Here is a 23437-nt window from a genome sequence, read left to right on the forward strand (position 1 = left end):
TCCTTTCACTGCTGTCAGGGAGGGTGACGGCCATTGTTTGTCATTGGCTGCTAGAGCAGAGCGAAGTGTTGGCCTCAACACTGTCTGCTTTGAAACCCAAGGAGCTGAGCTGCAGGAGGCAACTTTTTTCTTCCTGCTAGGCAGGAAGCTAATAGTTCCCCCACAAATTGTACAGGAAGGCAGGCTGTGTGGTTTTTACTATTTATTCCATTTCTGGTATTAACATGCCCTTACAAGCAAGTATTTAACTTGCTCAAAGCAGCCTTGGTCCCTTTCAGCTCATAATTATGTATTTTCAGTCAAACTCCCGCAAAGTTTAGCTCATTCTACATAAATACAGCCCACCCAATAAAGTATTTCCATTCAGCCCAGTAAGCAGCCTGTAGCCTTCCACAGTGGTCATCCTCACAGGGCCTAAGCTGCCCTTGGGCAAACTCCTGTCATTCCGGTTCTCTTTGGCTGACTTCACATTCTTCGCAGAACATCACCACCACCTCCCCTGCCCTCCCAGCAGCAGCATTTTCCAGGTCTCCAGCGTACCACACCTCTGTTAACTCTAGTTGTTCGCTGTTTCTTCTGTTTCCTTGCAAAAGAAGAGCAGGCTTCTACCCCTCCGAGACCAAGCTCTCGGCCCAAGGAAGCAACGCTTCTTGACAGGCATTCTCTCCTGCTTTCACTCTCTGAAGTCAACTCCCTGCTTAATTCAGGCAAGTAAAGACCTCCCCAGATTTCCCTCCAGGGCAGGAGACCAAAGCTCCAGCTGAGTTTGTTGCTGCTGCACTCAAGGCTTTTTGTGCCCGTAAATTCACTTCTACAGATCACTGGAGACGTTTCTTGAAAGCGATTTGTCTCGATCTGGCAGGTTGGAAGCTGATGGGGGAGCAGAGAATGACAGGTCTAATTTCCCATTCAGCTTCAGAGGAGCAATGAGCACCAGCAGGACCCCGTAATCCCCCAAACACCCACCGGAGAGACGTTCTGCCGAGCAGGCTCTGATGGCAGCTAACTGTTTGTCCACCACGACAGGAGGCCCAGGCCTGGCTCACTGATTGATCCCTGTTCACAGAGAGAAGAGGAGAGCGTGCAATTGTAAACTGCGTACAGAATACAGGAGTAAATGCATAAAAATCTGTCCGCCCGAGTTACAGTGAGGTATTCGCTTTTTTCCCCCATCAGAGCCTGCCCAGCACTTCCCAGACTCCTTCAAACCTCATCAACGTGAAACCAAACGTTCAACACCTGAAAACCAAGCACTTGCCCATTCCACCTCCTGACTGTCCCAACATACTCCAGCTGTGAGGAAACAGCTTTCCTGGGCTTAGTCTGCCTCCTGCATTGTACGCACACGGGTCTCACACCAAAACACCGCCTGGGAAAGGCTGCTGAGCTGCTGTGTAAACCTCGATGAGGGTCTCCCAGTCCTGCGCTCCTCGTAGGCTCACTCCTGCCCGCAGATCCTGCACCCACACATTCTGCCTTACAGCAGCCTCCCCGCGGAACTCCACCAACAGCCATGGAGCGTTGCAGTGACAACACACAGCAAACACAGAGTGACCACAAGAACAATCTTGTTTCTCCCCTCTTCCACTCCTTTCATTTTGTAACTCTCTTTGCTTCACCGTCAGCTTAAAGCAATCAATTTCCTGGGAAAGGGATGCTATTTTAGACATAGAATAAACCACAACATCCACAAGGCTCTATGAATTATGCACACAGTTACCACAAGAGTGTAGGGTGCCTCTTTCTTCTGGACTTCTTCTGTGGCGTTTGAAGTGGAAGCCTCTGCAGAGCTCGGACCTGTCGGTGATGTATCGACAAACGTTTCGTCCACGACTCGGAAGCGGATCTCCTCCCCAGTGTCCATGTACAGGTCATGGGCCCCTTCTTCCGTCTCGTATTCCCACACCCACACCTGCTCTGCTTCATCGCTGGCCACGCCAAGGGTTAAGGACGGAAAGCATCGGTATCCCACTCGGCAGATCACTTCCTGACAGTTTTGAGGACAGACACAACCCAAAGCCTTTTCACCATTATTTCTCAAACTGCAATGCACCGCCCCAGGTCATCATCTGCACAGCCCAGGACCCCTGACTGGTTTCTGATTTTCCCGCTTCAAGGTGTACGCTGCCAGGCAGAGCTGGGGTTACCCCCACCCCCCAAACAAAACAACCAGGAAAACTCAAACCAAACCAGACCCCTCAAACCCAAGAAGACCTTGCTTACCACAAGCAAGTATATTTGACACACCATGTATCCAGACATTACATGACGTGGCAAAACCAGCATTCTGTCTTCAGTGGCAGCCAAGACTAGAGGCAGGGATTACCACGCGGTTGTTCGGGGTTGCTGCCATTCATTTCTACCGGCGGGCACAATGGTCCTGCAAAACCTGATAAGCGCGAGGCCTGTCTAGCTGTGATAACAGTCGGCGGGACTTGCCCGACACAACGGCTCAGCTTCTGCCACCGAGCACCTTCATTGTTGCAGCAGTGAATGCCTGTTGGGCCAGCACTGCACAATCTTTTGAAATGAAGTAGTGAAGCTATCAAAGGTGATCAAAGGATACAACTTAGCTGGCTGCTGCAGGGATTCCGGTGGGATGACAATATCGTCAAAGAATCCAAGAGAAACTGCAGAGAAAAGAATTTGATTAAGACTGAAATGATTCTTTGCAAATGATGTACCACAGCGATTCCTAAAATGCATTTCCAGACTCATTCTCCTTCCTCTTTCAGGAAGGACATCTAAGGTCGTGCAGGAATTACTCTTTGAGCCACAACGCTCAATTTCAGTTGGCAGCAAAGCAACTGCCCAGCTGAAAGTCCATACAGCAACAGAGGGCACAGTCTTCATGCCTGCTGGGAAAGGAAAAGGCTGTTTGGAGCAGAGCTGGAAGTGAAAGCGTTCCAAGAAATGAGTCAGATGCTATAGAGGTCTGTGGCAGAAAAGCGCTCAGAAATCACAGATGTAACATGTTAAATAAAGACCAATATAAAGTTAGAACAGCCCCCATCTCCCCCTTAAGACTGCATGATATTGAATTTTATCAGAGAGTGGACATGCCCAAATTCAGCAACAAATGCAGCCAAGATAATCTTACTGTCCCATCTTAACAACCAAGAGGAGGAACTCGCTTGCATGGAAGCCGCTACAAGAAAGGAAAGCAAGTCATCAATTATGTATTCCATGAATCTGACAGCGCTTTGTGCTCAGCAAGATGCTTCTCTGCCACGTTTTCAGGTGTAGGAAACGACCATGAATTTGCACAGAACTATAGGGAAGATGTATCAGACCAACACGAGCCGAAACTACCACTTTAAGGAATACAAGTTCTGTTAACTGAAGCGAGAAAATGCATCCAGTCTAAGCTCCAGAGGGGCTTGCCTGTGCTTCTTGGGCATGCACATGAATGACAAAAGGAAAGGGGAATGCAGACAAAGCCACCAAGCACAGGGGAAGCTGCCAGCCTCCAACTACCAAGCACCCTCAGCTCAGAGCAGCGCTAGAGGCCAGCAACAGTCTTTACCCAGCCTACAGACAGCACGATACCACCTGCAATCAGGGTATCTCAACAGAGCTAAGAGCTCTGCAGCTCATGTGTCCCTAACGTTAGAAGTTGTGGTTTACCGTGAACGCCATCCTGACTGCAGCTTTTAATCTGCCCAATCAGAATCTCATCCAGGAAGGGGTGGAAGACCACGTAGCGGAAATGCACTTAAAAGAAAACAGATCATTAATGTTACGTCCATGTTAGTGAACTATACTCTTTCCACACGGTGGCAGCCATTAAAACAAAATCCCATCTCCTATATGCCTTCTACGACGCTTACCCAGTTTCTTTTACAATTTCCTTGCAGGCGCTGATTACGGGAATAAGAGTTACTATTCCTAACTGTTTTGTACGAATTATGACAGTGGTTGATCAGCAGCCTCCTGTTCTCCGCTCATCAACTTTGCAAGAATTAAAGTTCACAATATAAGACTGTGAGATGAAGAACATGGAGCAGGGCCTCTGCTTTAGTCACGATGTGAGCGTTCCTGCACAATGCTTCAAGGCCAAGAATATGTTGAAATGATACATTCATAATACTTCTGCTCCTTACATCTCTGTCAGCAATGCTCTATTTTCTTCAAGTGAAATATCCAATATAAATTACTATCAGGGTAAATTAAGATTCTCTAACACAACTGGATTTTCATGCAGGTTAAAGCAAATGATGTTTCTAACTAAGCATTTTGAATTTCCAAGAAAGCTATACTAAGACAGTCTTAGCCAAACAATGCTGATGAGCAATTTAACATCATTTTAGCTGTCCATACTGTGTGCTCCCCTTTTACATAAAATCAGGCAGTACATTAGAGAAAGTCATTATGAGACACAACAGGATTTATGAAAGTGCTGCCCCAGATTCTGAAAGCAGGAGACTTTTTTCCAGGCTCGGAGAGAATATATTCTCTTGTTTCAGTTCAAGGAGTAATTCAAAGTTAAGAAGCTGAATGGAGATTAAAGCAAGTAGGAAAGCCTGCCACCCATCTTCAGTATCAGAGCTTTTATTTGCAGGGAGCAAGTTCTATTGGACTTAAAATTTAGACAAGGGGAGCCGCACACAGTTCAGTCCAGTTCCCTTCTAACAAGAAACATTTCATTTGCTTAAGCTATGCTTCCACATTAAAAATTGAAGCTAGAAAAATGTACTTCTTTCCAGCTTATTTAAAGAAACTTATTTTAACTCAAGAAAATGTACGAAATTTGCTTTTAGGCACTTACTTCCAGTTTTTACTCAGTTTTGCCAAAAGTTGAGTAAAGGAATTTGTCACTTCTTATTAAAAATAAAACTCACTAGAAATGTATGCTGAACCAGATCTGTCTAAGTCTCAAATAAAAATGTAGCAAAACTTCCAGCTAGGAAAACAGCATCAAATGCTGTGTAAATGTTATATATAGAAACATGTTTCAACATTCTAGCTAGGGAAAACAAGCTTCAAAAAGAAAAAATCTTAGACAAATGCAGAACAATGAATACAACTTACTTTCTATGTGTGTATTTCCAACCATCTTAAATTAAATTTACCCTTTCCTTATCCCACACTTCTGGCTCTAATTGTAGAGCAGAGATGGACTGCTGGAGAAGGCAGACAGGACTGGCTATTTAAAGCTGTATTTGTGCACAAAAAAATGCAAAGGAAAGAGAGTTTTGCCATGTTCCTCTTGCACTCCTAGTAGGAACAGAGTTAAGGTTACAAACATCGTAAGTTTCTTTAAATTTCCTTTCCCTAACAATTGACCTCGGTTTACATTTCCAGCTCACTAACCTTCTGCACAACCATATAACTGAGGGCAAGCGTATACCTTTGGTATGTGACGCACCGTCGCCAGGGAATATGTATGAATCTTCCAGCTTTGTGATATCATACAGACAGATGCACAGGCCAACGTTGTATACAACCTGCCCAAAGAAAAAAAATAATTAAAAAGCAGTAAGTCAAGCAATGCACCAGGTTACATCAAGCAAGCCATCATATTTATACACCACACACACCTTTTCACAGAATCACAGAATGGTAGGGGTTGGAAGGGACCTCTGTGGGTCATCTAGTCCAACCCCCCTGCCAAAGCAGGGTCACCTACAGCAGGCTGCACAGGACCTTGTCCAGGCGGGTCTTGAGTATCTCCAGAGAAGGAGACTCCACAACCTCCCTGGGCAGCCTGTTCCAGTGCTTCATCATCCTCAGAGGGAAGAAGTTCTTCCTCATGTTCAGATGGAACTTCCTATGCTTCAGTTCGTGCCCGTTGCCCCTTGTCCTGTCACTGGGCACCACTGAAAAGAGTTTGGCCCCATCCTCCTGACACCCACCCTTGAGATATTTATAAGCATTTATAAGGTCCCCTCGCAGCCTTTTCTTCAGGCTGAACAAGCCCAGCTCCCTCAGCCTCTCCTCACAGGAGAGATGCTCCAGCCTCCTCACCATCCTCATAGCCCTCCGCTGGACACTCTCCAGTAGCTCTTCATCTTTCTTGAACTGGGGAGCCCAGAACTGGACAGAGTACTCCAGATGGGGCCTCACTAGGGCAGAGTAGAGGGGGAGGAGAACCTCCCTCGACCTGCTGGCCACACTCCTCCTGATGCATCCCAGGATCCCATTGGCCTTCTTGGCAGCCAGGGCACACTGCTGGCTCATGGTCAACTTGTTATCCACTAGGACACCCAGGTCCCTCTCCACAGAGCTGCTCTCCAGCAGGTCCGCCACAAGCCTGTACAGATGCATGGGGTTGTTCCTCCCCAGGTGCCGGACCCTGCACTTGCCCTTGTTGAACTTCATCAGGTTCCTCTCTGCCCAACTTTCCAGCCTATCCAGGTCACGCTGAATAGCAGCACAGCCTGCTGGTGCATCCACCACTCCTCCCAGTTCTGTGTCATCAGCAAACTCGCTGAGGGTACACTCTAACTCTTCATCCAGGTCATTGATGAAGAAGTTAAACAAGACTGGGCCCAGTACTGACCCCTGGGGGACAAACACTAGTTACCAGCCTCCAACTAGACTCGGCGCCGCTGACGACAACCCTCTGAGTTCTGCCATTCAGCCAGTTCTCAATCCACCGCACCGACCACTCATCCAGCCCACATTTCCTGAGCTTCCCTAGGAGGATATTATGGGTAACCGTGTCGAAAGGCTTGCTGAAGTCGAGGTAGACAACATCCACTGCCCTCCCCTCATCCACCCAGCCAGTCATGCCATCGTAGAAAGCTATCAGATTGGTCAAGCATGATTTCCCCTTGGTGAATCCATGTTGACTACTCCTGATAACCTTCTTTTCCTCCACTTGCTTGATGAAGACCTCTAGAATGAGTTGCTCCAGCATCATTTTCAAAAGAAGGCAACAGAATGGTGGGAAGATGCGAGGGAGGCTGTTTTGGTACACGCCTTCAACAGCCCCAGCCATGCTGCACTGCAGGGGAACCCCTAACTTATTCAGGTGTTATAGGAAGATGTGTTTTCACTGGCACTGCAAAGAGCACTGCTACAAACACAAACCCTTGGGGTAACTGTCAGCAGTGAGAGAACTTGACCTGCCAAGATAGTAAAGCTGTCCACAAACATCATTCACCAGCCCCACAGGTTCTTCAAAGGCTGAACATTTCTTTTCTCTAGAGCTACACTCTCAGAAGCCTCTAGGCTTGCCCTTGTCTTAAATTATATTGGCTCTAGGCAGATGAGGAGAACTTTCGGTTTCTCTGTCACTTCTGAGACAGCTTCACAGCCTACAAAATGCGAGGCACCTACCAGCCATCAGTGGATGAGGGAAAAGTATTGCTTTTCGTAACCTGCCTGTATAATCTGCTGTTCACAACCCTCAATCACCTCAGGTTGCTCTTTTGAGCTCCCTTGACATTCACAAGCTTCATTTTGGGTTTTGCGCCTGCCTCGCGCTGAAAGCTGTATGCTAATTGCAGTCCCAGGGGCTGCACAAGGAAACTGTGACCTCCCGGCCTATGACATAATGCTTTTTTATATCCCGCACCAAAGACCCACTTCCTACTGCTACACTGTACGCCAAGTACTAAGCACAGACCAGGTCAGCTATTAACACCTCCATTTCTCTTCCAGTATTACTGTTCTATATTTGTTTACATCGACTTTTTTTAAGATTCCCCCACTGGATGGATTAGTTCACATCCGCTTTTCACACTGCCTTTCGGACTGCTACTCTACACACAAACCAGCAGGTACTCTCACTTCTCTTCCACGCCTCTCTGCCCCATCTGGCATCTCCGTATCTTCCCACGGCAGCATTAGCCACTAGAAAAACGTCCCCTTTGAGATGACATGTGGCTGTCTCTGTTTGCAACCTCTGGTATTTCAGTCGCTGGGGATGGCCTTCACATCTAAACTGTCCCGATACCTCGCCCATTAGGAACAAATAAAAGGAAGAAATGCTCAGGGATGTTATGACGCCTGCACCAACCTACACATGACCCACGCTTTACCTTGTTGGCCAATTTCTTGTTCAGCTCTTCTGCAATGGATTCATTCAGTTTTCTTTCAAACTGCCAGGGAGGAATTCTGACCGTGTCAGTCATCTCTACCAGGACAAACATGGTGGCGGGAGCACCTCTGAGGAGAGAGAGAGAGAGAGGACACCAACAGCCTCAGTAACCGGACCACTGCGGGGGCGACCGAGGCCCCCAACACCTGACCGGGGCGGGCCTGGGAACCCACCCCAAGGCCTCGCACGGGGCTCAGCGGGGCCGCACCCCGCCCCTGCCAAAAGCGGGCCGGGGGGAGGGGGGGTGTTACAGGAAGAGCGCACCGACAGCCGCGCCGCCCGGGAGCTGGGAGGCGGAGCGGGGGAGCCCGGCCCGGCCCGGCCCGGCGGAGCGGCCACCGCCCCCTCACCCACCTGCCGCACGCCGAGCCTCCCCGCGCCCTCACGGCCTCAGGGCGCTTCCGGCACCTCAACCAATCGCCGTCGGCGGGCGGGCCCGCGCGCTGATTGACGCGGAGCGGAGCGCTCGCGGGACGTGGGGGCGGAGCAAAGCGCCGCGGCCCGCCCTGCGGACGCCATTTTGTCCCTCCTCAGGGCGGGGGGAGGTCGGGGCTGGTAGCTGTGGTTACCGGTGCGGGGGTGGGCACGGGGGGCGTGGGCTGCGGCGCTTTCCGTCGGCTCCCGTAAGGGGCCCGCGTTTGGTCAACATAAAGGTAGAAGGGCCCTCAGGAGCCGGGCGCCCTGGGCAGGGCTGCTCCATGAATACCTGCCCTTCCTCCCCCTCCCTGCCGCCGCCGGTGCCTGCCCGTGTCGCAGGCTCAGACAGTCCGTAACTGAAGTTACTGCCCTTCCGTGTGTCGTGTTCGTAAGCTTCAATCCCGTCAGGGCAGCGGGGACCAAAGCCTGTGTCTCTGCGAGAGACGATCCTTCAGCTGTTTGCCTACCTGTACAGCGTAGCGGGTGGGTTCATACCCCCTCGCGCCGGGAAGGCATTCCTCACGCCGGCAGCTGCCCAGTTCTTAGGTCAAGGTTCTTATCAGGTACAAATTGGCTCCACGTAGAGCTGGAATAATTTATTCTGAGTGTTAATGACAAAAAAAAAAAAATCCCCATGGTATGGTTTTGCAGGCCTCAGTGCGTTTTGCAGTGAAGTAAGCAGCATGAGGGACAGTGCAAAGAAGGGGGTGTGCTAGCGTCTGAGACTTGTTGGGCAAAATGAAGGGAGATTGTTTGAAGTGTGTTTAAAAAAAGATTCGCCAGGAAAACCAAACCTCTCTGGCTGACAGGCAAAACTGCAGTGTCAGCATAATGGCTTTGATGCAAAGGCGAAGTGTGTCACCCCCCAGCAGCGTGTAGTGGGACAGTAATGAGCGTTTTAGATAAGAAATCATTAAACGTTGAGCTGTCTTGCAGCGGGAAGGGGAAAATGAGGCTGCAAATACCATTGCTAGGCCTCATTAACGAGAGACCTGTCTTGGCCAAGGAGTTTCTGATCTCTTCGCAATTGCTCCTGTCTCACCAGGATGTTGGGTTAGTTGTTTTTTTTTTTAAATAAACATGCCTGGTCTGCGTATGTTTGACGTGTTTGTATTAAATGGGGGGCCCAGGAACAAGTTTTCCCCTGTCACCTGCGAAGAGCAGCATTTTTCTTGGACCAGCATCTACCACTCTGCTGCCAACGCAGCAGGTACCCCTCTATCAGAACACCCGAACCCAAATCCCCAGCATTTCTTGCTCTTCTCGCCCTACTTCAGGGAGCCTCACAAAGGCTTCTTTCTCCTACGCTACAGCCGTGGCTGCACTGATCTCAGCGCAGCACAGTTTTGCTGGCATACTTGCCACGTCCCTTGCTGTTCTGGCCTCACGCAGGTCCGGCAGTGAAAGGACTTGACCTTTAGCTGGAGTGCAGGTTTTGCAGGTATCTGTAGGTGCTTCTTCAGAAGAGAGAAAAGCTCCTGACCCTGTCCCTCTTCTGATGGACGGGGGAGAAATAGCCTTGGTATCACAGGAGGAGGTAGAAGTTAGACACTTGATATTGGCAAGGTGATAACTCTGGATGCTTTTTTATATAAGAACTGTGAGGTTAAGCAGGAGCAGGGGTGCAGGGGAACAGTAGGCTGAACCTGGGAGTTACCTCAGTTACCACCGAGGTTTTCTCCTGGAGGAATTCCATTTCATAAGCACCATCTCTGATGGAAAAATATAACCCAAAGCCAAACTTTACCCTGTAAAGTATGCGTGTTGTCTCAACTCAGCTATTGATAGCGCTCAGAGTTATGCTATATTTAACGCTGCAGCTACGGCATCTTGATGTTGGAGATTGTGTGAACAGCCTCATTGTGCTGAGTGGTCCTTTTTTGTCCCAGTAGTACTGACACAATGAATATCCACAAATCTGCAGCGCCTGGGCACACCTTTTCGTACATTACCATAAAGTCTCTCTCGGGTCTCTCTCAGCAGTATTGGGGCTTTTCTGACATTTGGCAGTATGGTTCTTGGTTGCTGGCTTTTTTTTTTGAAGCTTCAGCTGCTGGAATCCAGGGATTGCACAAGGGTCTTTCTGTCACTCACAGAAAATCCCAGACATTTCTCATTCTCACGATTCTACAGGAAAACTGGAAAATACGATTTGAAGTTACCTGAAGGCTCAGAAACTGAGAGGAAAATGAAAGGAACACCCAAATTATTTTGTTTAAGATCTCCTCTGCTCCCACATCCCCATGGCTGCTGGGGAAAACTGACTCGGGGATGTTGCAGGAGGTGAGTGATAATTTGCATCTAGACTGTTCTGGCCCTCCTTTGATTGACTCCAAAGGGATTATGTATCTTCTTACGTGCAAAGTCCTCCACGCTCCTGCCTTTGCTTCTGTCTCTGCAGGCAGCTCTGGCACCCCCACTCCCACTCTCTGGTTGATCAAAGCTTCCCCACTTCTCCTTTTATCATTTCTGCATGTGTTAGACTCTCTGCGTGCTCTGCTGCAGCGCATGCCCAGAGCCACCTTCCAGTCAAGTGTGCTTTGAGTTCTCTGCATGTTTTCTGTCAAGAGCCTTTAGTGACTACGTGGGAAAGTCGGGTTCTGACGCTCATCTCCCCTGTTCGGTTTATATTGCTTAACCCATGTGCCTGGGCCCATGGCTAACCCTGGCGTACCACAGATCAGGCGGGGAAGTACAGGTATTTATGGTATTCAATGTACAGATGTTAAATGAACAGCTGAGGAAGAAGAGGGCATGCTCGTACTGCATGTCCCCAGCGCTCTTCTGGCCTCCAGCTGTTTCCAGCTCAGGACTTTCCTGGCCTGGATGTGTAGAGCTGTCCCCCAGGAGAGGATGAGCCATCTCAGGAGAAACTTGGAGTGGAGGCTGAGAGATGGCTGGGTTTCTTTCTCCTCCCCTTCTTCTGCAAAGTTTTGAAGTGTAGACTGGGGAGATGAGTCTTGTGGTGTGTGTAGGGGGTGAGTGGGGCTCCTGTTTTGTCATGGTGAACTGCTTGAAAAGCCACAAGCAGAGTGTGATGGGCAAAGGCAGAACCCATCAGCACTTGGGGTTTCAGTGCTTCTTGGTGGTCTTGCCATGGGCTGATCTCTTCTGTCTACGGAGCCTTTTTCTGCACTATATTTCATTGACAGGAGAGACATGACTGCTTTGTGATCCAGCCCCTCTGCCAAAGGCCCTGGGACAGCCACGGATCAACACCAAACTACCTGGATGGATGGATGCAGCCAGGCGGAGCGGTTGTGACCCTGTCTCCTGGCTCTACGCCATGCCTTGTGGCTTCCTACACAACTCGTGTGCCACCTTGCAGCCGCAGGGATCCTTGGTGGAACAGGTCTGGTCGGCACCACTGCGCTCAGCTACTTAGAATGACTCAAGGAAAGAGTCACGTTCAAGAAACCAAGAGCAACCCACGACGACCCCACGTCACGAGATACCCATGCAGCACTGACACTGCGCCACGGTTGTTTGGGGTTCTTGGAAATTTTATTCCGGGATCACAGGGACCTGCGTGGTAAGGTGCTGGTGTGGTCCACCCTTCTGCACCAAAATGAGGCCGATGATACCACCTAAATTTCCCACAAAGGATGCCTACCCAGCTGGATCTTAAAGATCTCCAGTGATGGAGACTCTGATGCTTCCCCAGGCAATCTACTTGAGTAATTAACTGTCTGTTCTGTTAGCAACAGATGTCTAGCATCAATCTTGCTCCTTGCGATTTAAACCCCATCACTCCTCGCCCTGTTCCCCAGTGGACGCAGCAAAAGATTGATTCCTGTCCTCGTTGCATCGCTCTGCGTCCCCGAGAGAGAAAGTCTCCGGCCGATTGATGGCGTTGCCTCTGCTCATGGCGATGGCTCTCCTGGGCACGGCCACGCACGGGGGAAAACAGAAAGTAAAGGCTTTTTGGGGTTGTGGGGGGTTGGCATAGTGCAACACTAGAAATGAGACCCTTAGAAAGCAGCTGAGTTTGTGCTGGCTGCGAGACGGGAGCAGGGGAGGGAGGTGGCGGGGCGGATTTGTGGTGTGTGCCCCCCGTGCTCCCCCGCTGTGCTGGGGACAGCCACAGCACCCGTGGGCGCTGGGGGGCTGCAGGCTTGGGCAGGCGGGGAGGGTGGCCGCAGCGGTGGGACTCGGGGTGACAGGGGAGAGGCTTGACCCATCGCAGGGGACCCCTCCTGGCCTGGACCTGGCCTCCTGGCACCATTCCCCGCTCCGGTGCTTTCCCACCTGCCGTCCCCCATCCCGCTGTCCCTGCAGCCGGCAAGGTCGCACCATTGTGTCCGCCGTGCCACTGACACACGTCACTTTGGGTAACCGGAGCTGCGCAGCCCCCCGAGGCCGACCCTCGCCCCCTCCAGCCCCCCGTACAGACTCGCTCCTTTAAGCCTGGTTCAGAAATGACCGGGCTGATCCCTCCCACCTGCCCGCTCCCGATGGCCTGGCCCTGACGTCAGGGGAAGGCGTGCGGATGCGTGTGTGTGTGCGAGGCGCGCATCATACACGCATCAGATCCCGCAGATCCATCAGCCGGCAGCCGGCAGGCGGGCAGCCAGCAGGAGGAAGCCCCCTGGAGCCGGGCTGCGGGGCGAGACCGCTGCTCCTCGCCAGGTAGCAGAGGAACGTTCGGCCCCACCGAGCACCGATGCTCTGCGGAGCCGGAGCGCAGCTCCAAGGATCTCGACACTGCTAAGGAGGTGAGGGGAGGCACAATGGCCATCCAGCGTGTCCGGGCTATTGTAGCTGGAGGTGAAACTTCGTGCGCCGCGTTTTTCTTTCAAAGCCGCTTTATCCTTTCGACAGCTGAGGAGAGGTGCGAGGGTGAAGCGCGACGTCCCTCCTCTGGTTTGCTTATTCCCCACCAGCGTCAGGAACAATAACTCCTCCCGGGGTGGCAGCGGCGGCGTTGCATGTCTGCTCTGGCTGGGGGACAAACGGCCAGGGCTTTGCCACGGAGGGCTGAGATCAGCTGGGACCCAGCTCTCAGGTTGCTGGGGGGGGTGGTAGAATTGTAAGGATCTGTCTTATTAAAGCGGGCTGATAATGAGGGGGGCTTGAATTGGGGGTTCTTTGGGACTGGCTGCACTATTCATTCCTGCGGACGGCAAGTTAGAGCCACAAAGGAGGAAGGAAGGACGCGGACGAGGACATTTGCGCCAGGTCTTTGAGCAGACACTATTCTAATTAAAAAAAAGAAACCCACAACAAAACAACCAAATCCCACAAACGTGGTATGTGGGAGTGATGGCTGTGCATATATGCTGAAAAGGTAAATCAAGCCTCCATGATGGCTTCTCCCTTTGCTTCCCCTTTGAATCTGGCAGCCTGCTTGCTCTCCCCCATGGCCTCCCCGAGAACTGGGCAGCCCTGCACTGACTAAGGGAGCTTTTTATAATCAACCCATAAAGGTGACATTCATATTTTAGCGCTAAGCAGGCTGTATCGCAGGCGAGACTATCTCAGCAAAGATCCCTGGAGTTGTGAGCGTGATTGGCTTAGCTGGGGAGGGGACCCTGTCAGTCTGTATTCCCCAAAAACTGCCTGGTTTATTTTTCCTGTAGTGAATTGTCTCAGTAAAGGGTTTTTTAACATGCAGGGTAGGCAAGAAAAGTGCTTTGCTCGGTATTTAACTCCTAACAGCATGATCTGGTAACCAAAAAAAGGGGGGGGGGGTCTGAGAGGCGTTCATTAGCATCGGACAGAGACAGCATTTATAAAAACCTGCCAGACGCCGAGGCTCTGAGCCTCCTCCGAGGAAGGGAGGATGGAGAAACGTAGCCCGGCGAGCGCTGCGATGGCTCTGCTTGTGGTAACCCCCTGCCTGGAGCCATCCCGGTTCCTCAGCTGGTTCCTGCCCTTCACGGCAGCCCCCTCGAGAGATGCCGGTTTGGGATCTCTGCTGGCCACCACGTTGTTGGTGGGTCCTTTGGCGCGTGAATGTGCCAAGCAGCTGAAAAAATGGGATTTTTGTTTTTGCATCCATCCCTGGGGACACGCTCCGGCGTCTGGAGGGGTGTAGCTCTTCTCTGTTTCAGCCCGTGTCTAGACAGACGGGGTCTGGGGGGGCATCAGCCTCCCCGAGGATGGCGGCGGGCCAGAACATCGCTTTCCCTGCTCCATGGGGTGAGGAGGTGGCTGCCAGCAGCTGGCTGCGGGGATCGGGTGTTGTTTTGACATACAGAGACCTTTTTGCTCCTGGGGTGGAAGGAGCGGGGAAGGTAAACCTGACTGCTCAACTGGGGCCGCTGGCAGTCGCGAGGGATGGAGAAAAACGTGATGGCGAGTGGCAGGGAAGAGCCCGTGCGGGAGCTCGCTGGAAAAGGCAGCAGAGGGAAAATAACCTCCGGCTCCTCAGCTGGGTCAGGGGGAGCAGCGGCACTCGGGAAACCCCAGCGTGGTGGCAGACAGCATCCGAGCTGGGGGTTTGCAGAGAGACACGGCGGCGTGAAAGGCGATGGCCTGCAAAGGTGACAGCAGGCCAGACGAAGGGTCCCAGCCAGAGCCAGAGCGTGACGGCCGCCAGCAGAGCGTCCGTCCATCCGTCTGTCCGTCCTGGGCAGCCCAAGGGTTCCAGCGGAGGGGAAGGAGCACAAAGAAACGCCGCGCGGGAGGGCCGACTCGCCGGGGGCGATTAAGCCAATTAAATATGTATTTCCTCGCCTGGCCGAGGGACGCGTGAGGGGTTTTTCATCGCTGCCACTAATGAACGGGGAGTGGCAGGCAGAGGCTGGTGCCTCTTCAAAAGGCTCCTTCCCCTCTTCTGGGGGACCCTGAAAGGATGTTTAGTTAAACAAGGTCACAGCCAGCACCCAAGTCGATGTGTTTGCCTTTAAAGAGGGGGAGAGAGAGACAGTGATTTTATTTGATAAACCGCAGACCTTTCAGTGGCTGGTGATGAATGGGGTACTTGGATCTCGAGATGAAAGCTGATGTGTCTACTGCCTGTCTGCCTTAATTGGCCTGGGTTTCGTGCGTTCGCCTGTGAGCGCTCCCGACTGTCAGCTCAGCTCGGAAGCCTGTCCTCCGAAAAACACAAAAGCAAAGCCAGCTGCTGCCGCTGAAGGAAACCCCATCACCAGAGGGCTCTGGGGTTTTGATCCAAGATGGTTTCTTTGAGGAGAGGGGAAGACAGCGAGGGTGGGGTGTGCTTTTTATGAAGAGCATCCTTCCAGGGAGCACTGGGCTCGGTGCCCCTTACACACATCCTTGCCTCGGAGTACTGTCAGCCCGGGGGACCCTCGGAGCAAAGCCACTGAGGGGAGATGGGGAGGAGCGCGGTGGAGCAGCGGAAGGGCTTCCCGTGCCCTGTGGCACAGCCGGGCTGCTGCAGCCTCTGCTGGCCTCCTCAAGTGACCCGGATTTCGTCCCTGCGCCATATACATGCGTGGGGTGGACACGGATTTTGTGGGTGGCACCTGCCAGGCCACGAGACACCCAGGGTGGGGAGAGATGCCCTCAGCCCCAGCGGAGGTTAGCATGGCCGCTGGCAATGGAGGAGAGGGGGAAAAGCCCTCCTTCCCCCCAGGTGCCCCATCCTCATCGCCTGCTGGGGCTGCAGCATGGAGAAAGGGCTGGGAGAGGATGATGAGGTGGAGCAGAGGGAGGGAAGGAGAAGGACAGGAGAATGGGAGAGGCTTTCCCTGCTCTCCGGCTGGGCTGCGAGGGGAGGAGACCCGGGCGAGGACATGCTTGCGTCTCCTCTCTTCTCTCAGCCCTCTTTTGCGATGAGTTTAATTTCCTCGTTCCCTTTGTTTGCTGCGGGGATTTAAATGAGGCGGGAGGCAGGGTGCCGCCCCGGGGACCCCCGTGGCGTCAACGCTCCCGCTCAGCCTCAGCAAAGCTGGACGTTCAGCCCCCGGGTCCCAAGGCTGCCCCACAGATTTGGGGTGCTCGAGCCGGGCGCCGGAGCGGGGCAGGGCGCTGCTGGCCACGGGAGCCAGCCTCTGCGCGGCTGTGGGATGGACGGGGGTCTCCACGCAGGGGTTAGGTGCAGTGCCTCAGCCAGCGCTGGCTGCTCAGGGACGTGTCCTGCAGTTGCTGCCTACCCCCGAGGATGGGGGTCCCGCAGCCCCGCTGTGCCCCGTCCCCACGCTCTTCCCCATGAGCTCCCCGTGATGCCCACGTCATTTTGTCCCTGCAAGGCTCCCCCTCCTGCACACCCCTGCGCCTCTTGTTTTTCTTTCACCCCTTCCATTTTTCCAGCCTCTTGCAGACCGGCTGGAGGAAGCTCTTTCTCCTGATGCCAACCAACCCCCTCAGCATACTAATAGTTTGCTCCAAGCATCGTTATTCAGGTTAAATACCCTCCTTTGTCCCTAATCTGGTGGGGAAACCAAAAGGCCTCGTCAGCGAAAGCATGCACAGAGGAGGCGCGCTGCGGCGAAGCCATTTTCATAGTGACGGCCTCATGATGTGGCAGAGAACCGAGGGCCGCTTCCCCCAAATGATCCCACTCGTCCAGCCCTGACGCCTCCGGGGAAGGCACTGGATCCTGCAGCAACCTTTGGGGACCACATCACTTTTTGCTGCCCGCCAGCATGGGCAGGGCAGTTGGACACGGGGTGCAGTCAGGGACAGAGGAGCAGCTTGGTGGCTGCCCTGACTTTTGGGTGTCTGGCTTGGGTGCTCCCTGAGCCTCTCTGAGCTCCTTGGACATGGGGGAAGGAGATGCTGAGTCTGGGCATGGGGGAAGGAGATGCTGAAGGCTGGGCATGGAGGCAGGAGATGCTGAGCCTGGCGGGCCGGGAGCTGAGCAAGCGCCGGTGCGGGGTGGGCCGTGGAGCAGAAGGCCGGCACACACGCTCCAGTTGCTTCATGGCAGAGAGGAGCCACTGAAGCGCGTGAAGGATTTGGTGCGAGGGCAGATGGCAGAGACGTTTCGGAGAGGTTTGCGGCCGCGGCTGGAAGTCATCTCGCAGGGCAGGAGGAAAATGGTGGCTTCTGCCTTGGGGTGGGACTGTGGCATGGCCTCTGCTGCCCACACCTCGGGGTGAAGCTTTGCAGGGCTGTTAGGAAACAGCTACGGCGTGGATGGGCACCAAAGTGGGACTGACAGCGGTCAGGGCTCCGCGCCAGGCAGACCCCCTGGCAGGGGAAGCAAGTGGAGGTGGGTGAGGGGAACAGGAGTCGCTTGGTCCCTCCCCGAGACTTCAGCTGCTCTATAAACCTTCTCCCATGTCCTTGGTGCCTGCTAATTTGGGAGCGGAGGTGACCCCCTTTTGCACATCCCCCCAGGGCCTCCGTGTCTCAAGGGGCTGTGGATGAGTCAGAAACCAAATTAAATGTTCTCTGGGTTTCCTGGTGTGTGCAGGTGTAGTCCCAAAGACACCGCATGCCCCAGTGGGGCGGGAAGGGCCGGAGGGGCTGGCAGGGAAGGGGATGGTAACTCTGTGGGATGTCGGGCCCCTCAGCTTGGGGCGACGGGGAAGCCCCCAAGCCCAAGGGGTGATAGAGATGGGTGAGCCCCCACCCAGCACCCTCAAAGAGCGGTGACCCCAAGCAGCTGCTGGCGTGGGGCACCCCGAGACAGAGGCACCCAGCATCGAACATGGTGACTGATGGGAGGAGAAAGCGGCAGAGCAAAGGCTTTCTGAGCAAGCGGCCACAGTGCTGATCACGCACTAGAGCATCTGGCTGGGGGGCTTAAAAATGCACAACCCCCCCAATTTCATGCTCGGGGTGGTTCGGTGAGGACAGCCTTGCCCACGCTTGCTCCATCTCCTGCTCTTCAGCAGGCGCCTTGGCCGTCAGGGTCCATCACCACATCTTGCACATCCTCTGGCAGCCGAAGGTTGTGGGGCTTCTGCCCCCTTGGGCCTTCAAACCACGTGATGGCGACCAAAAACTGGAGCTCAATGACTGCAGCGCCAGGAGGTTGTGCTCGTGTCGTGGCTTGTCTGAGGTGCCTGAGGGCTGTGCGTGCTGCTGGTGGCTCTGCAACAGCCACCCCGCATCCCTTCCCCGCAGGGATGTGGGCAGCAAGCCACTGTTTGGGGCTGGGTCCTAAATCCCATAGTGTTGAGGTGGCCTCCAGCTGTGGGGAGACCTCAGACCCCTGACCTTGACCTACCTGTTGTCTCGGCCTTTTTTCTCCACCCTTTTAGCAGAAATCTCAGGCTGGGGGCAGATTTCAGAGGCCAGGGCTGGGGGACCGGGTGGGCTGGCGCTGCGCGGGCATCCTTGCCAAAACAGTCCCTGCCCACGGCAGCCTGGGCTCAGCCGCTCCTTCTCCTGGGGCACACTTTCTAGTGACTTCATCTCCAATACGTGGGATTATCCTGGAAAATTGAAGATGAAGCAACGAACCGAGCTCTTCCCTTCCCTCTGGACTGATTTGCTGGAACATCCCAGGTTGCTCTGAGCCAGGACAGGTTTGCCAGGGCGTTTCCCGGTGCCAGGGGTTGATGCCCAGTACCGAAGGCCGGTGGCACGCTCCCTGCCCACACAGATGTGGGGCTGGGAGCAGAGGGGGCAATTTCTGACAGCAAACCACCCCCTGTCAAAAGCCCCCCTGGGGGGTCTGTAACCACCCCCCGCCCTTTGCTCCCCAGCTCGCAGGCAGCAATCCCGCGTGCCCAGGCGCCCTTCCTCCCGCCGCCCACCTGCCCGTCCCCAGAACGGAGGAGCCCGCCGGCCCCACCATGTCGTCGGACCCCAGCGCCCCGCCGGCGGTGCCGCCCCTGCACTCCCCCCAAGTCGCCGGTGTGGCCCACCTTCCCCTTCCAGCGCGAGGGCAGCCGCGTCTGGGAGCGGGGCAACCTCCTGCTGCGGGACCTGCCCAGCCCCCTCCCCACCAAGAGGACCAGGACCTACTCGGCGTAAGTACCCGGCGTGCAGCGAGCAGGCTTGGCACCGCCTGGCCGAGCCGAGCGGGGACCGCGGTCATCAGCAGCACCCGCAGAACCCTTCACGCCTGCTGCATGTCACCGTCGTGGGTGGGTGCCCCGTGCTCTGCCGGGGAATGCTGCGTTCTCATAGCAAACCTCTCCCTGTGCTGCCGCCTGGGCGAGTGCCACCGGTGGGACACCTCTGTCCCTTTCCTCCCGCAGCACGGCACGTGCCTCCGCCGGCCCCATCTTCAAGGGCGTCTGCAAGCAGTTCTCTCGCTCCCAGGGCCACGGGTTCATCACACCCGAGAATGGCACAGAGGACATTTTCGTCCACGTGTCTGAGTAAGTCCGGGGATCGTGTGGTGCTGGGACGCCTTGGGGGAGCCGTGCCATCAGCATGGGGCTGGAGACGTGTGGGCTGGGGACGTCTCCATGGGGTGGGGATGGGGCTCTGCCTGTCCTCTTCCCCCCATTGTTGGTGCATTTTCTTTCCCGAGGCGCAGGTGGGTCGGGTGCCTTCCTTAGTGCTGGGTGGTCCAGGGTGGGGGTCCAGCTTTTGGCCCCAGACCCACCACATTTCTCCTCTCCTCTCCTCTCCTCTCCTCTCCTCTCCTCTCCTCTCCTCTCCTCTCCTCTCCTCTCCTCTCCTCTCCTCTCCTCTCTCCTCTCCTCTCCTCTCCTCTCCTCTCCTCTTTCCTCTCCTCTCCTCTCCCCTTGGCTCCCCTCCCCTCGGCTCCGCTCCCCTTGGCTCCCCTCCTCTCCTCTCCTCTCCTCTCCTCTCCTCTCCTCTCCTCTCCTCTCCTCTCCTCTCCTCTCCTCTCCTCTCCTCTCCTCTCCTCTCCTCTCCTCTCCTCTCCTCTCCTCTCCTCTCCTCTCCTCTCCTCTCCTCTCCTCTCCTCTCCTCTCCTCTCCTCTCCTCTCCTCTCCTCTCCCCTCCCCTCCCCTCCCCTCCCCTCCCCTCCCCTCCCCTCCCCTCCCCTCCCCTCCCCTCCCCTCCCCTCCCCTCCTCTCCTCTCCTCTCCTCTCCTCTCCTCTCCTCTCCTCTCCTCTCCTCTCCTCTCCTCTCCTCTCCTCTCCTCTCCTCTCCTCTCCTCTCCTCTCCTCTCCTCTCCTCTCCTCTCCTCTCTCTTCTCTCCTCTCTCCTCTCTCTTCTCTCCTGCAGCATCGAGGGGGAGTATGTCCCGGTGGAGGGAGACGAGGTGACATACAAGGTCTGCCCCATCCCTCCCAAGAACCAGAAGTTCCAGGCAGTGGAGGTGGTCCTCACCAACCTGGCTCCCCACACGAAGCACGAGACGTGGTCCGGCCAGATCATCGGCTCCTAGGTGCCCAGGGAGGGGCTGCCGGCTGCTCGGCCCCACGGAGCCAGCCTGCCTGGCTGCTTGCAGGGGGCACGGGGGGAGCCGAGGCAGCGATGGGGCCGGGGCTGCCCCCAAACACGCAGGCGTTCGCGTTCGGTGTCTTTTATAAGGTTACGGTTTCCCTTCTCTGTGTGTGTTTGTAAGTGTCTGTCAAGGGGGACGGGGGGAGCAGAGCCCTCCCGGGCTGCCCCCAGCTCCGGTGCAGCACCCAGCCCCACGTCCCCTTCCTTGCCCCTGAGGCCATGGGGAGCAGGGGGACCCATCCTACCCCCCGGCCACCCGGCTCTGAGGCAGGGGCTGGGAGGAGGCTGGGAAGGCTCGGCTCATCCTCCTGAACCCCACTCTGGGATGTGGGGGGGCTGGGGGAACGCGGGGCAGCGTTTCACTGTGCAGGGACTGGGTGGCTGAGACCCGTCCCCATTGCTGGCAGCTCACGGCACCCACCTGAGCCACGTCCCTCCATCAGAAGATCTCAGGTCAGCGCTGCCACGGGGAGGCGAGCGGCTCACAGAAAGAAAAAATTTAGTTTTAGGGGTCAAAGGGCTGCGGGCAGAGTGCCGGGGGTGCTCAGCGCAGTGCCCGGGTGTGGGGCAGGGGTGCTCTCGGCACCTCTGTGCTCCCTGCCGCCGCCGGGCCGGTGACACACGCTCCTTGGCTTGGTGCTGACGTGGTTTAGGGGAGATGGCTGCCTTCTCCTCCCCCTCCCCTTGTCCCCCAGACCCCCGGGGACCCCCTGCTCCTGCGTGACTGCGTGCGTGCATGTGCGTGTCCGTAGCTTGCCGTGGGGCGAGGCGCGGAGGGGTCTGGGTAGCCTCGGCCGTGGGGCAAGCGCGGCCGCCTCCTCCCCAGCCCCCCAGTGTAGGCAGGGTCTCGTATACAAAGCACAAACTTCGTTTCTGGTCTTCTCTGCCATACCCTGGCCAGGCAGGCTCCCATGGGTGGGACGGGGCGGTGTGCACCTGGCTGGGCCCAAACGGACCCCAGGGAAACGCCGCCTGCACCAACGCTCCGGAGATTGCCAGCATCTCAATCAATAGTTTGATTATTTCAAATCAGGGCAAGCAGCCTCATGAGTGGGGCCGGCGACGCTGGCTGGCTCCCCGGGCACCCCCTCGGCAGGAGCCCCAGCCCTCAGCACTGATGGAGAGGGGCGTTTTCCACCTTTCGTGCCACCGCCGCGGTGGTGGGGACAGGGGTCTGCCATAAGTGGGGAAAGGAGGGGGGCCAGGCTGGCGCCGCACGGGACAAGGGGCCCCGGGGATTCGGGGGGACACCGCACGAGCCCCAGCCCGGGCGGGTGCGGGGACTGCCCCAGGAGCCCGCAGCCCGGCTCACCCAGGGGCCGTGGCGACACCGGCACAGCCTCTGCGCGTCCCCAGAACATGCAGTCAGCTTGGCCAAGGCAAACTTTGATTTTTTTTTTTTTTCCTTTTTTTCTCTCTCTCTCCCCTTTTTCTGGAAATAAACTAAAACCCTAGACTTGTTGGTGTTTTTACTACTCCGGTGTGGTTCCTGCCTGTCTGACCACGTATCGACCTTTGTAACATTGGCAATAAACCATTAAAAGTGACTTTCCCACGAGCCCTGCTCTTTGTCCTGGGTGTGTGTGGCACTGGGGATGCTGGTGGCTCTCCCAGGATTCATCCAGACGGCAGAACGGACTCACCCACCTCCGCACAGCGTGTCCCAGGGGGTCCCGGGCTGCTGCAGCCTTGCTCGCGGGGAGCAGAGCCTGAGCCTGGGACAGGAGCCTGGTGTCCACCAGGAGGGGTGAGCGGGACCGGGGCTGGGCCCCTGCTGCCGCAGGGATTGCGAAGTGCGGCTGCCCGCTGCCCAGTTGCATCTCACCCCAGCAGAGCCTGATGCAAAGGACAGGCTGCCTCCAACTGCTGCACGTCGCAGCTTTAATATGATTGATTTTATTATATTATTTTTTAATATACACATATATATGTATTTAAATATATTTCTTATTTAACAGTTAGTATCAGCCAGACAGGAACCGCCCGTCTCGCACAGATATAGAGCCGTATGGCACGATGGTCCCCAGCGCGGGGCCCACCGCCTCCGCTCGCTCACACACATGGGGAGAAACCCCCACTCATGCCGTGGGCACCCACCAGGAAAGGAGCATCATGGCAAAGGGGTCTCGGGGACAGGCGTGCACCATCCCCTAGGTGTAGGGCTCCCACCCCAGCGCTACGCCCCATCCCTGCCCGCAAAACCATGGGGCAAGCAGCTGGGGCTCTCGGTGGCCCTCCTTGAGCAGGGGGGTGGGACCAGATGACCTCCAGAGCTCCCTTCAACCTCGACCGTTCTGTGGCTCTGAGACTGTGGGGTTGCCCCAGCTGCTTCTGACGCCATCCTCCTCCTCATCCTTCCAGCAGGACAGTGTCTTGGCAGGAGGTGCCCTCCACTAGCCCAAGCTTGGTGCAAGACAGAGACAGGAACGGGGAAGGTTCCTGAACCCGATCCCACCCATGCACACGTGAGCTCCTGAGCAGAGCAAGCAATGGCTCGTGCCTCGAAGGTCATCCCTGCCTCTGCCTTGCTCGCCCTGCAGCTCCCCCCACCCTGAGCAAGGGATGTGCTGCCTTCAGGAGCAGCCTTGGACAGAGACTGCCCTTCCCTTCAGATATGCAAGTCATCTCAGCCCCCAAGGCCACCACGGTGCCTTCAGGACCAGGCCTTGCTCTTCACTCACCAATCTCACTAGAGATCCTGCTGATTTGAACAGACTTACAGGAAAAATAAATCCCCCAATA

The 23437-nt window shown here is 55.3% G+C and overlaps 2 protein-coding genes across 5 annotated transcripts; one reads left to right on the plus strand and one right to left on the minus strand.

Annotated features, from left to right (window-relative positions):
• Positions 1–149: 149 nt before the first annotated feature.
• Positions 150–8481, minus strand: POLR3H (RNA polymerase III subunit H). 4 transcript variants are annotated; one of them, XM_075429207.1, is made up of 8 exons: positions 8221–8387; positions 7989–8115; positions 5351–5447; positions 3628–3714; positions 2567–2630; positions 1721–1928; positions 967–1056; positions 150–870 (listed from the first exon to the last, which is right to left on the minus strand). In XM_075429207.1, the coding sequence occupies exons 2-7, from the start codon at positions 8097–8099 to the stop codon at positions 1003–1005; spliced, it is 621 nt and encodes a 206-aa protein (XP_075285322.1). In that variant the 5' UTR covers positions 8100–8115; positions 8221–8387; the 3' UTR covers positions 150–870; positions 967–1002. The 4 variants fall into 4 exon arrangements, with proteins under 4 accessions (XP_075285322.1, XP_075285321.1, XP_075285319.1 ...); XM_075429206.1 differs by having other exon boundaries at positions 150–1056; positions 8312–8330; XM_075429204.1 differs by lacking the exon at positions 8221–8387 and adding an exon at positions 8402–8481 and having other exon boundaries at positions 151–1056.
• Positions 8482–12950: 4469 nt separating this feature from the next.
• Positions 12951–22253, plus strand: CSDC2 (cold shock domain containing C2). Its single transcript, XM_075427749.1, is given in 5 exon segments — positions 12951–13179; positions 19033–19170; positions 19172–19299; positions 19531–19653; positions 20474–22253. Coding segments are annotated over 4 exon segments (462 nt in total). The 5' UTR covers positions 12951–13179; positions 19033–19122; the 3' UTR covers positions 20637–22253.
• The last annotated feature ends 1184 nt before the right edge of the window (positions 22254–23437 follow it).

Source organism: Opisthocomus hoazin, chromosome 8 (genome assembly GCF_030867145.1).
Source record: "Opisthocomus hoazin isolate bOpiHoa1 chromosome 8, bOpiHoa1.hap1, whole genome shotgun sequence".
Taxonomy (NCBI): domain Eukaryota; kingdom Metazoa; phylum Chordata; class Aves; order Opisthocomiformes; family Opisthocomidae; genus Opisthocomus; species Opisthocomus hoazin.

Coding starts and splice junctions, on each gene's coding strand:
- POLR3H (XM_075429207.1), bottom strand. CDS start 8,099: ATGTTTGTCCTGGTAGAGATGACTGACACGGTCAGAATTCCTCCCTGG. Junction 5,448..7,988: donor ACAAGAAATTGGCCAACAAG/GTAAAGCGTGGG, acceptor TTCTTTGGGCAG/GTTGTATACAACGTTGGCCT. Junction 1,929..2,566: donor CTGCAGCAGCCAGCTAAGTT/GTATCCTTTGAT, acceptor TGGCGTGGCCAG/CGATGAAGCAGAGCAGGTGT.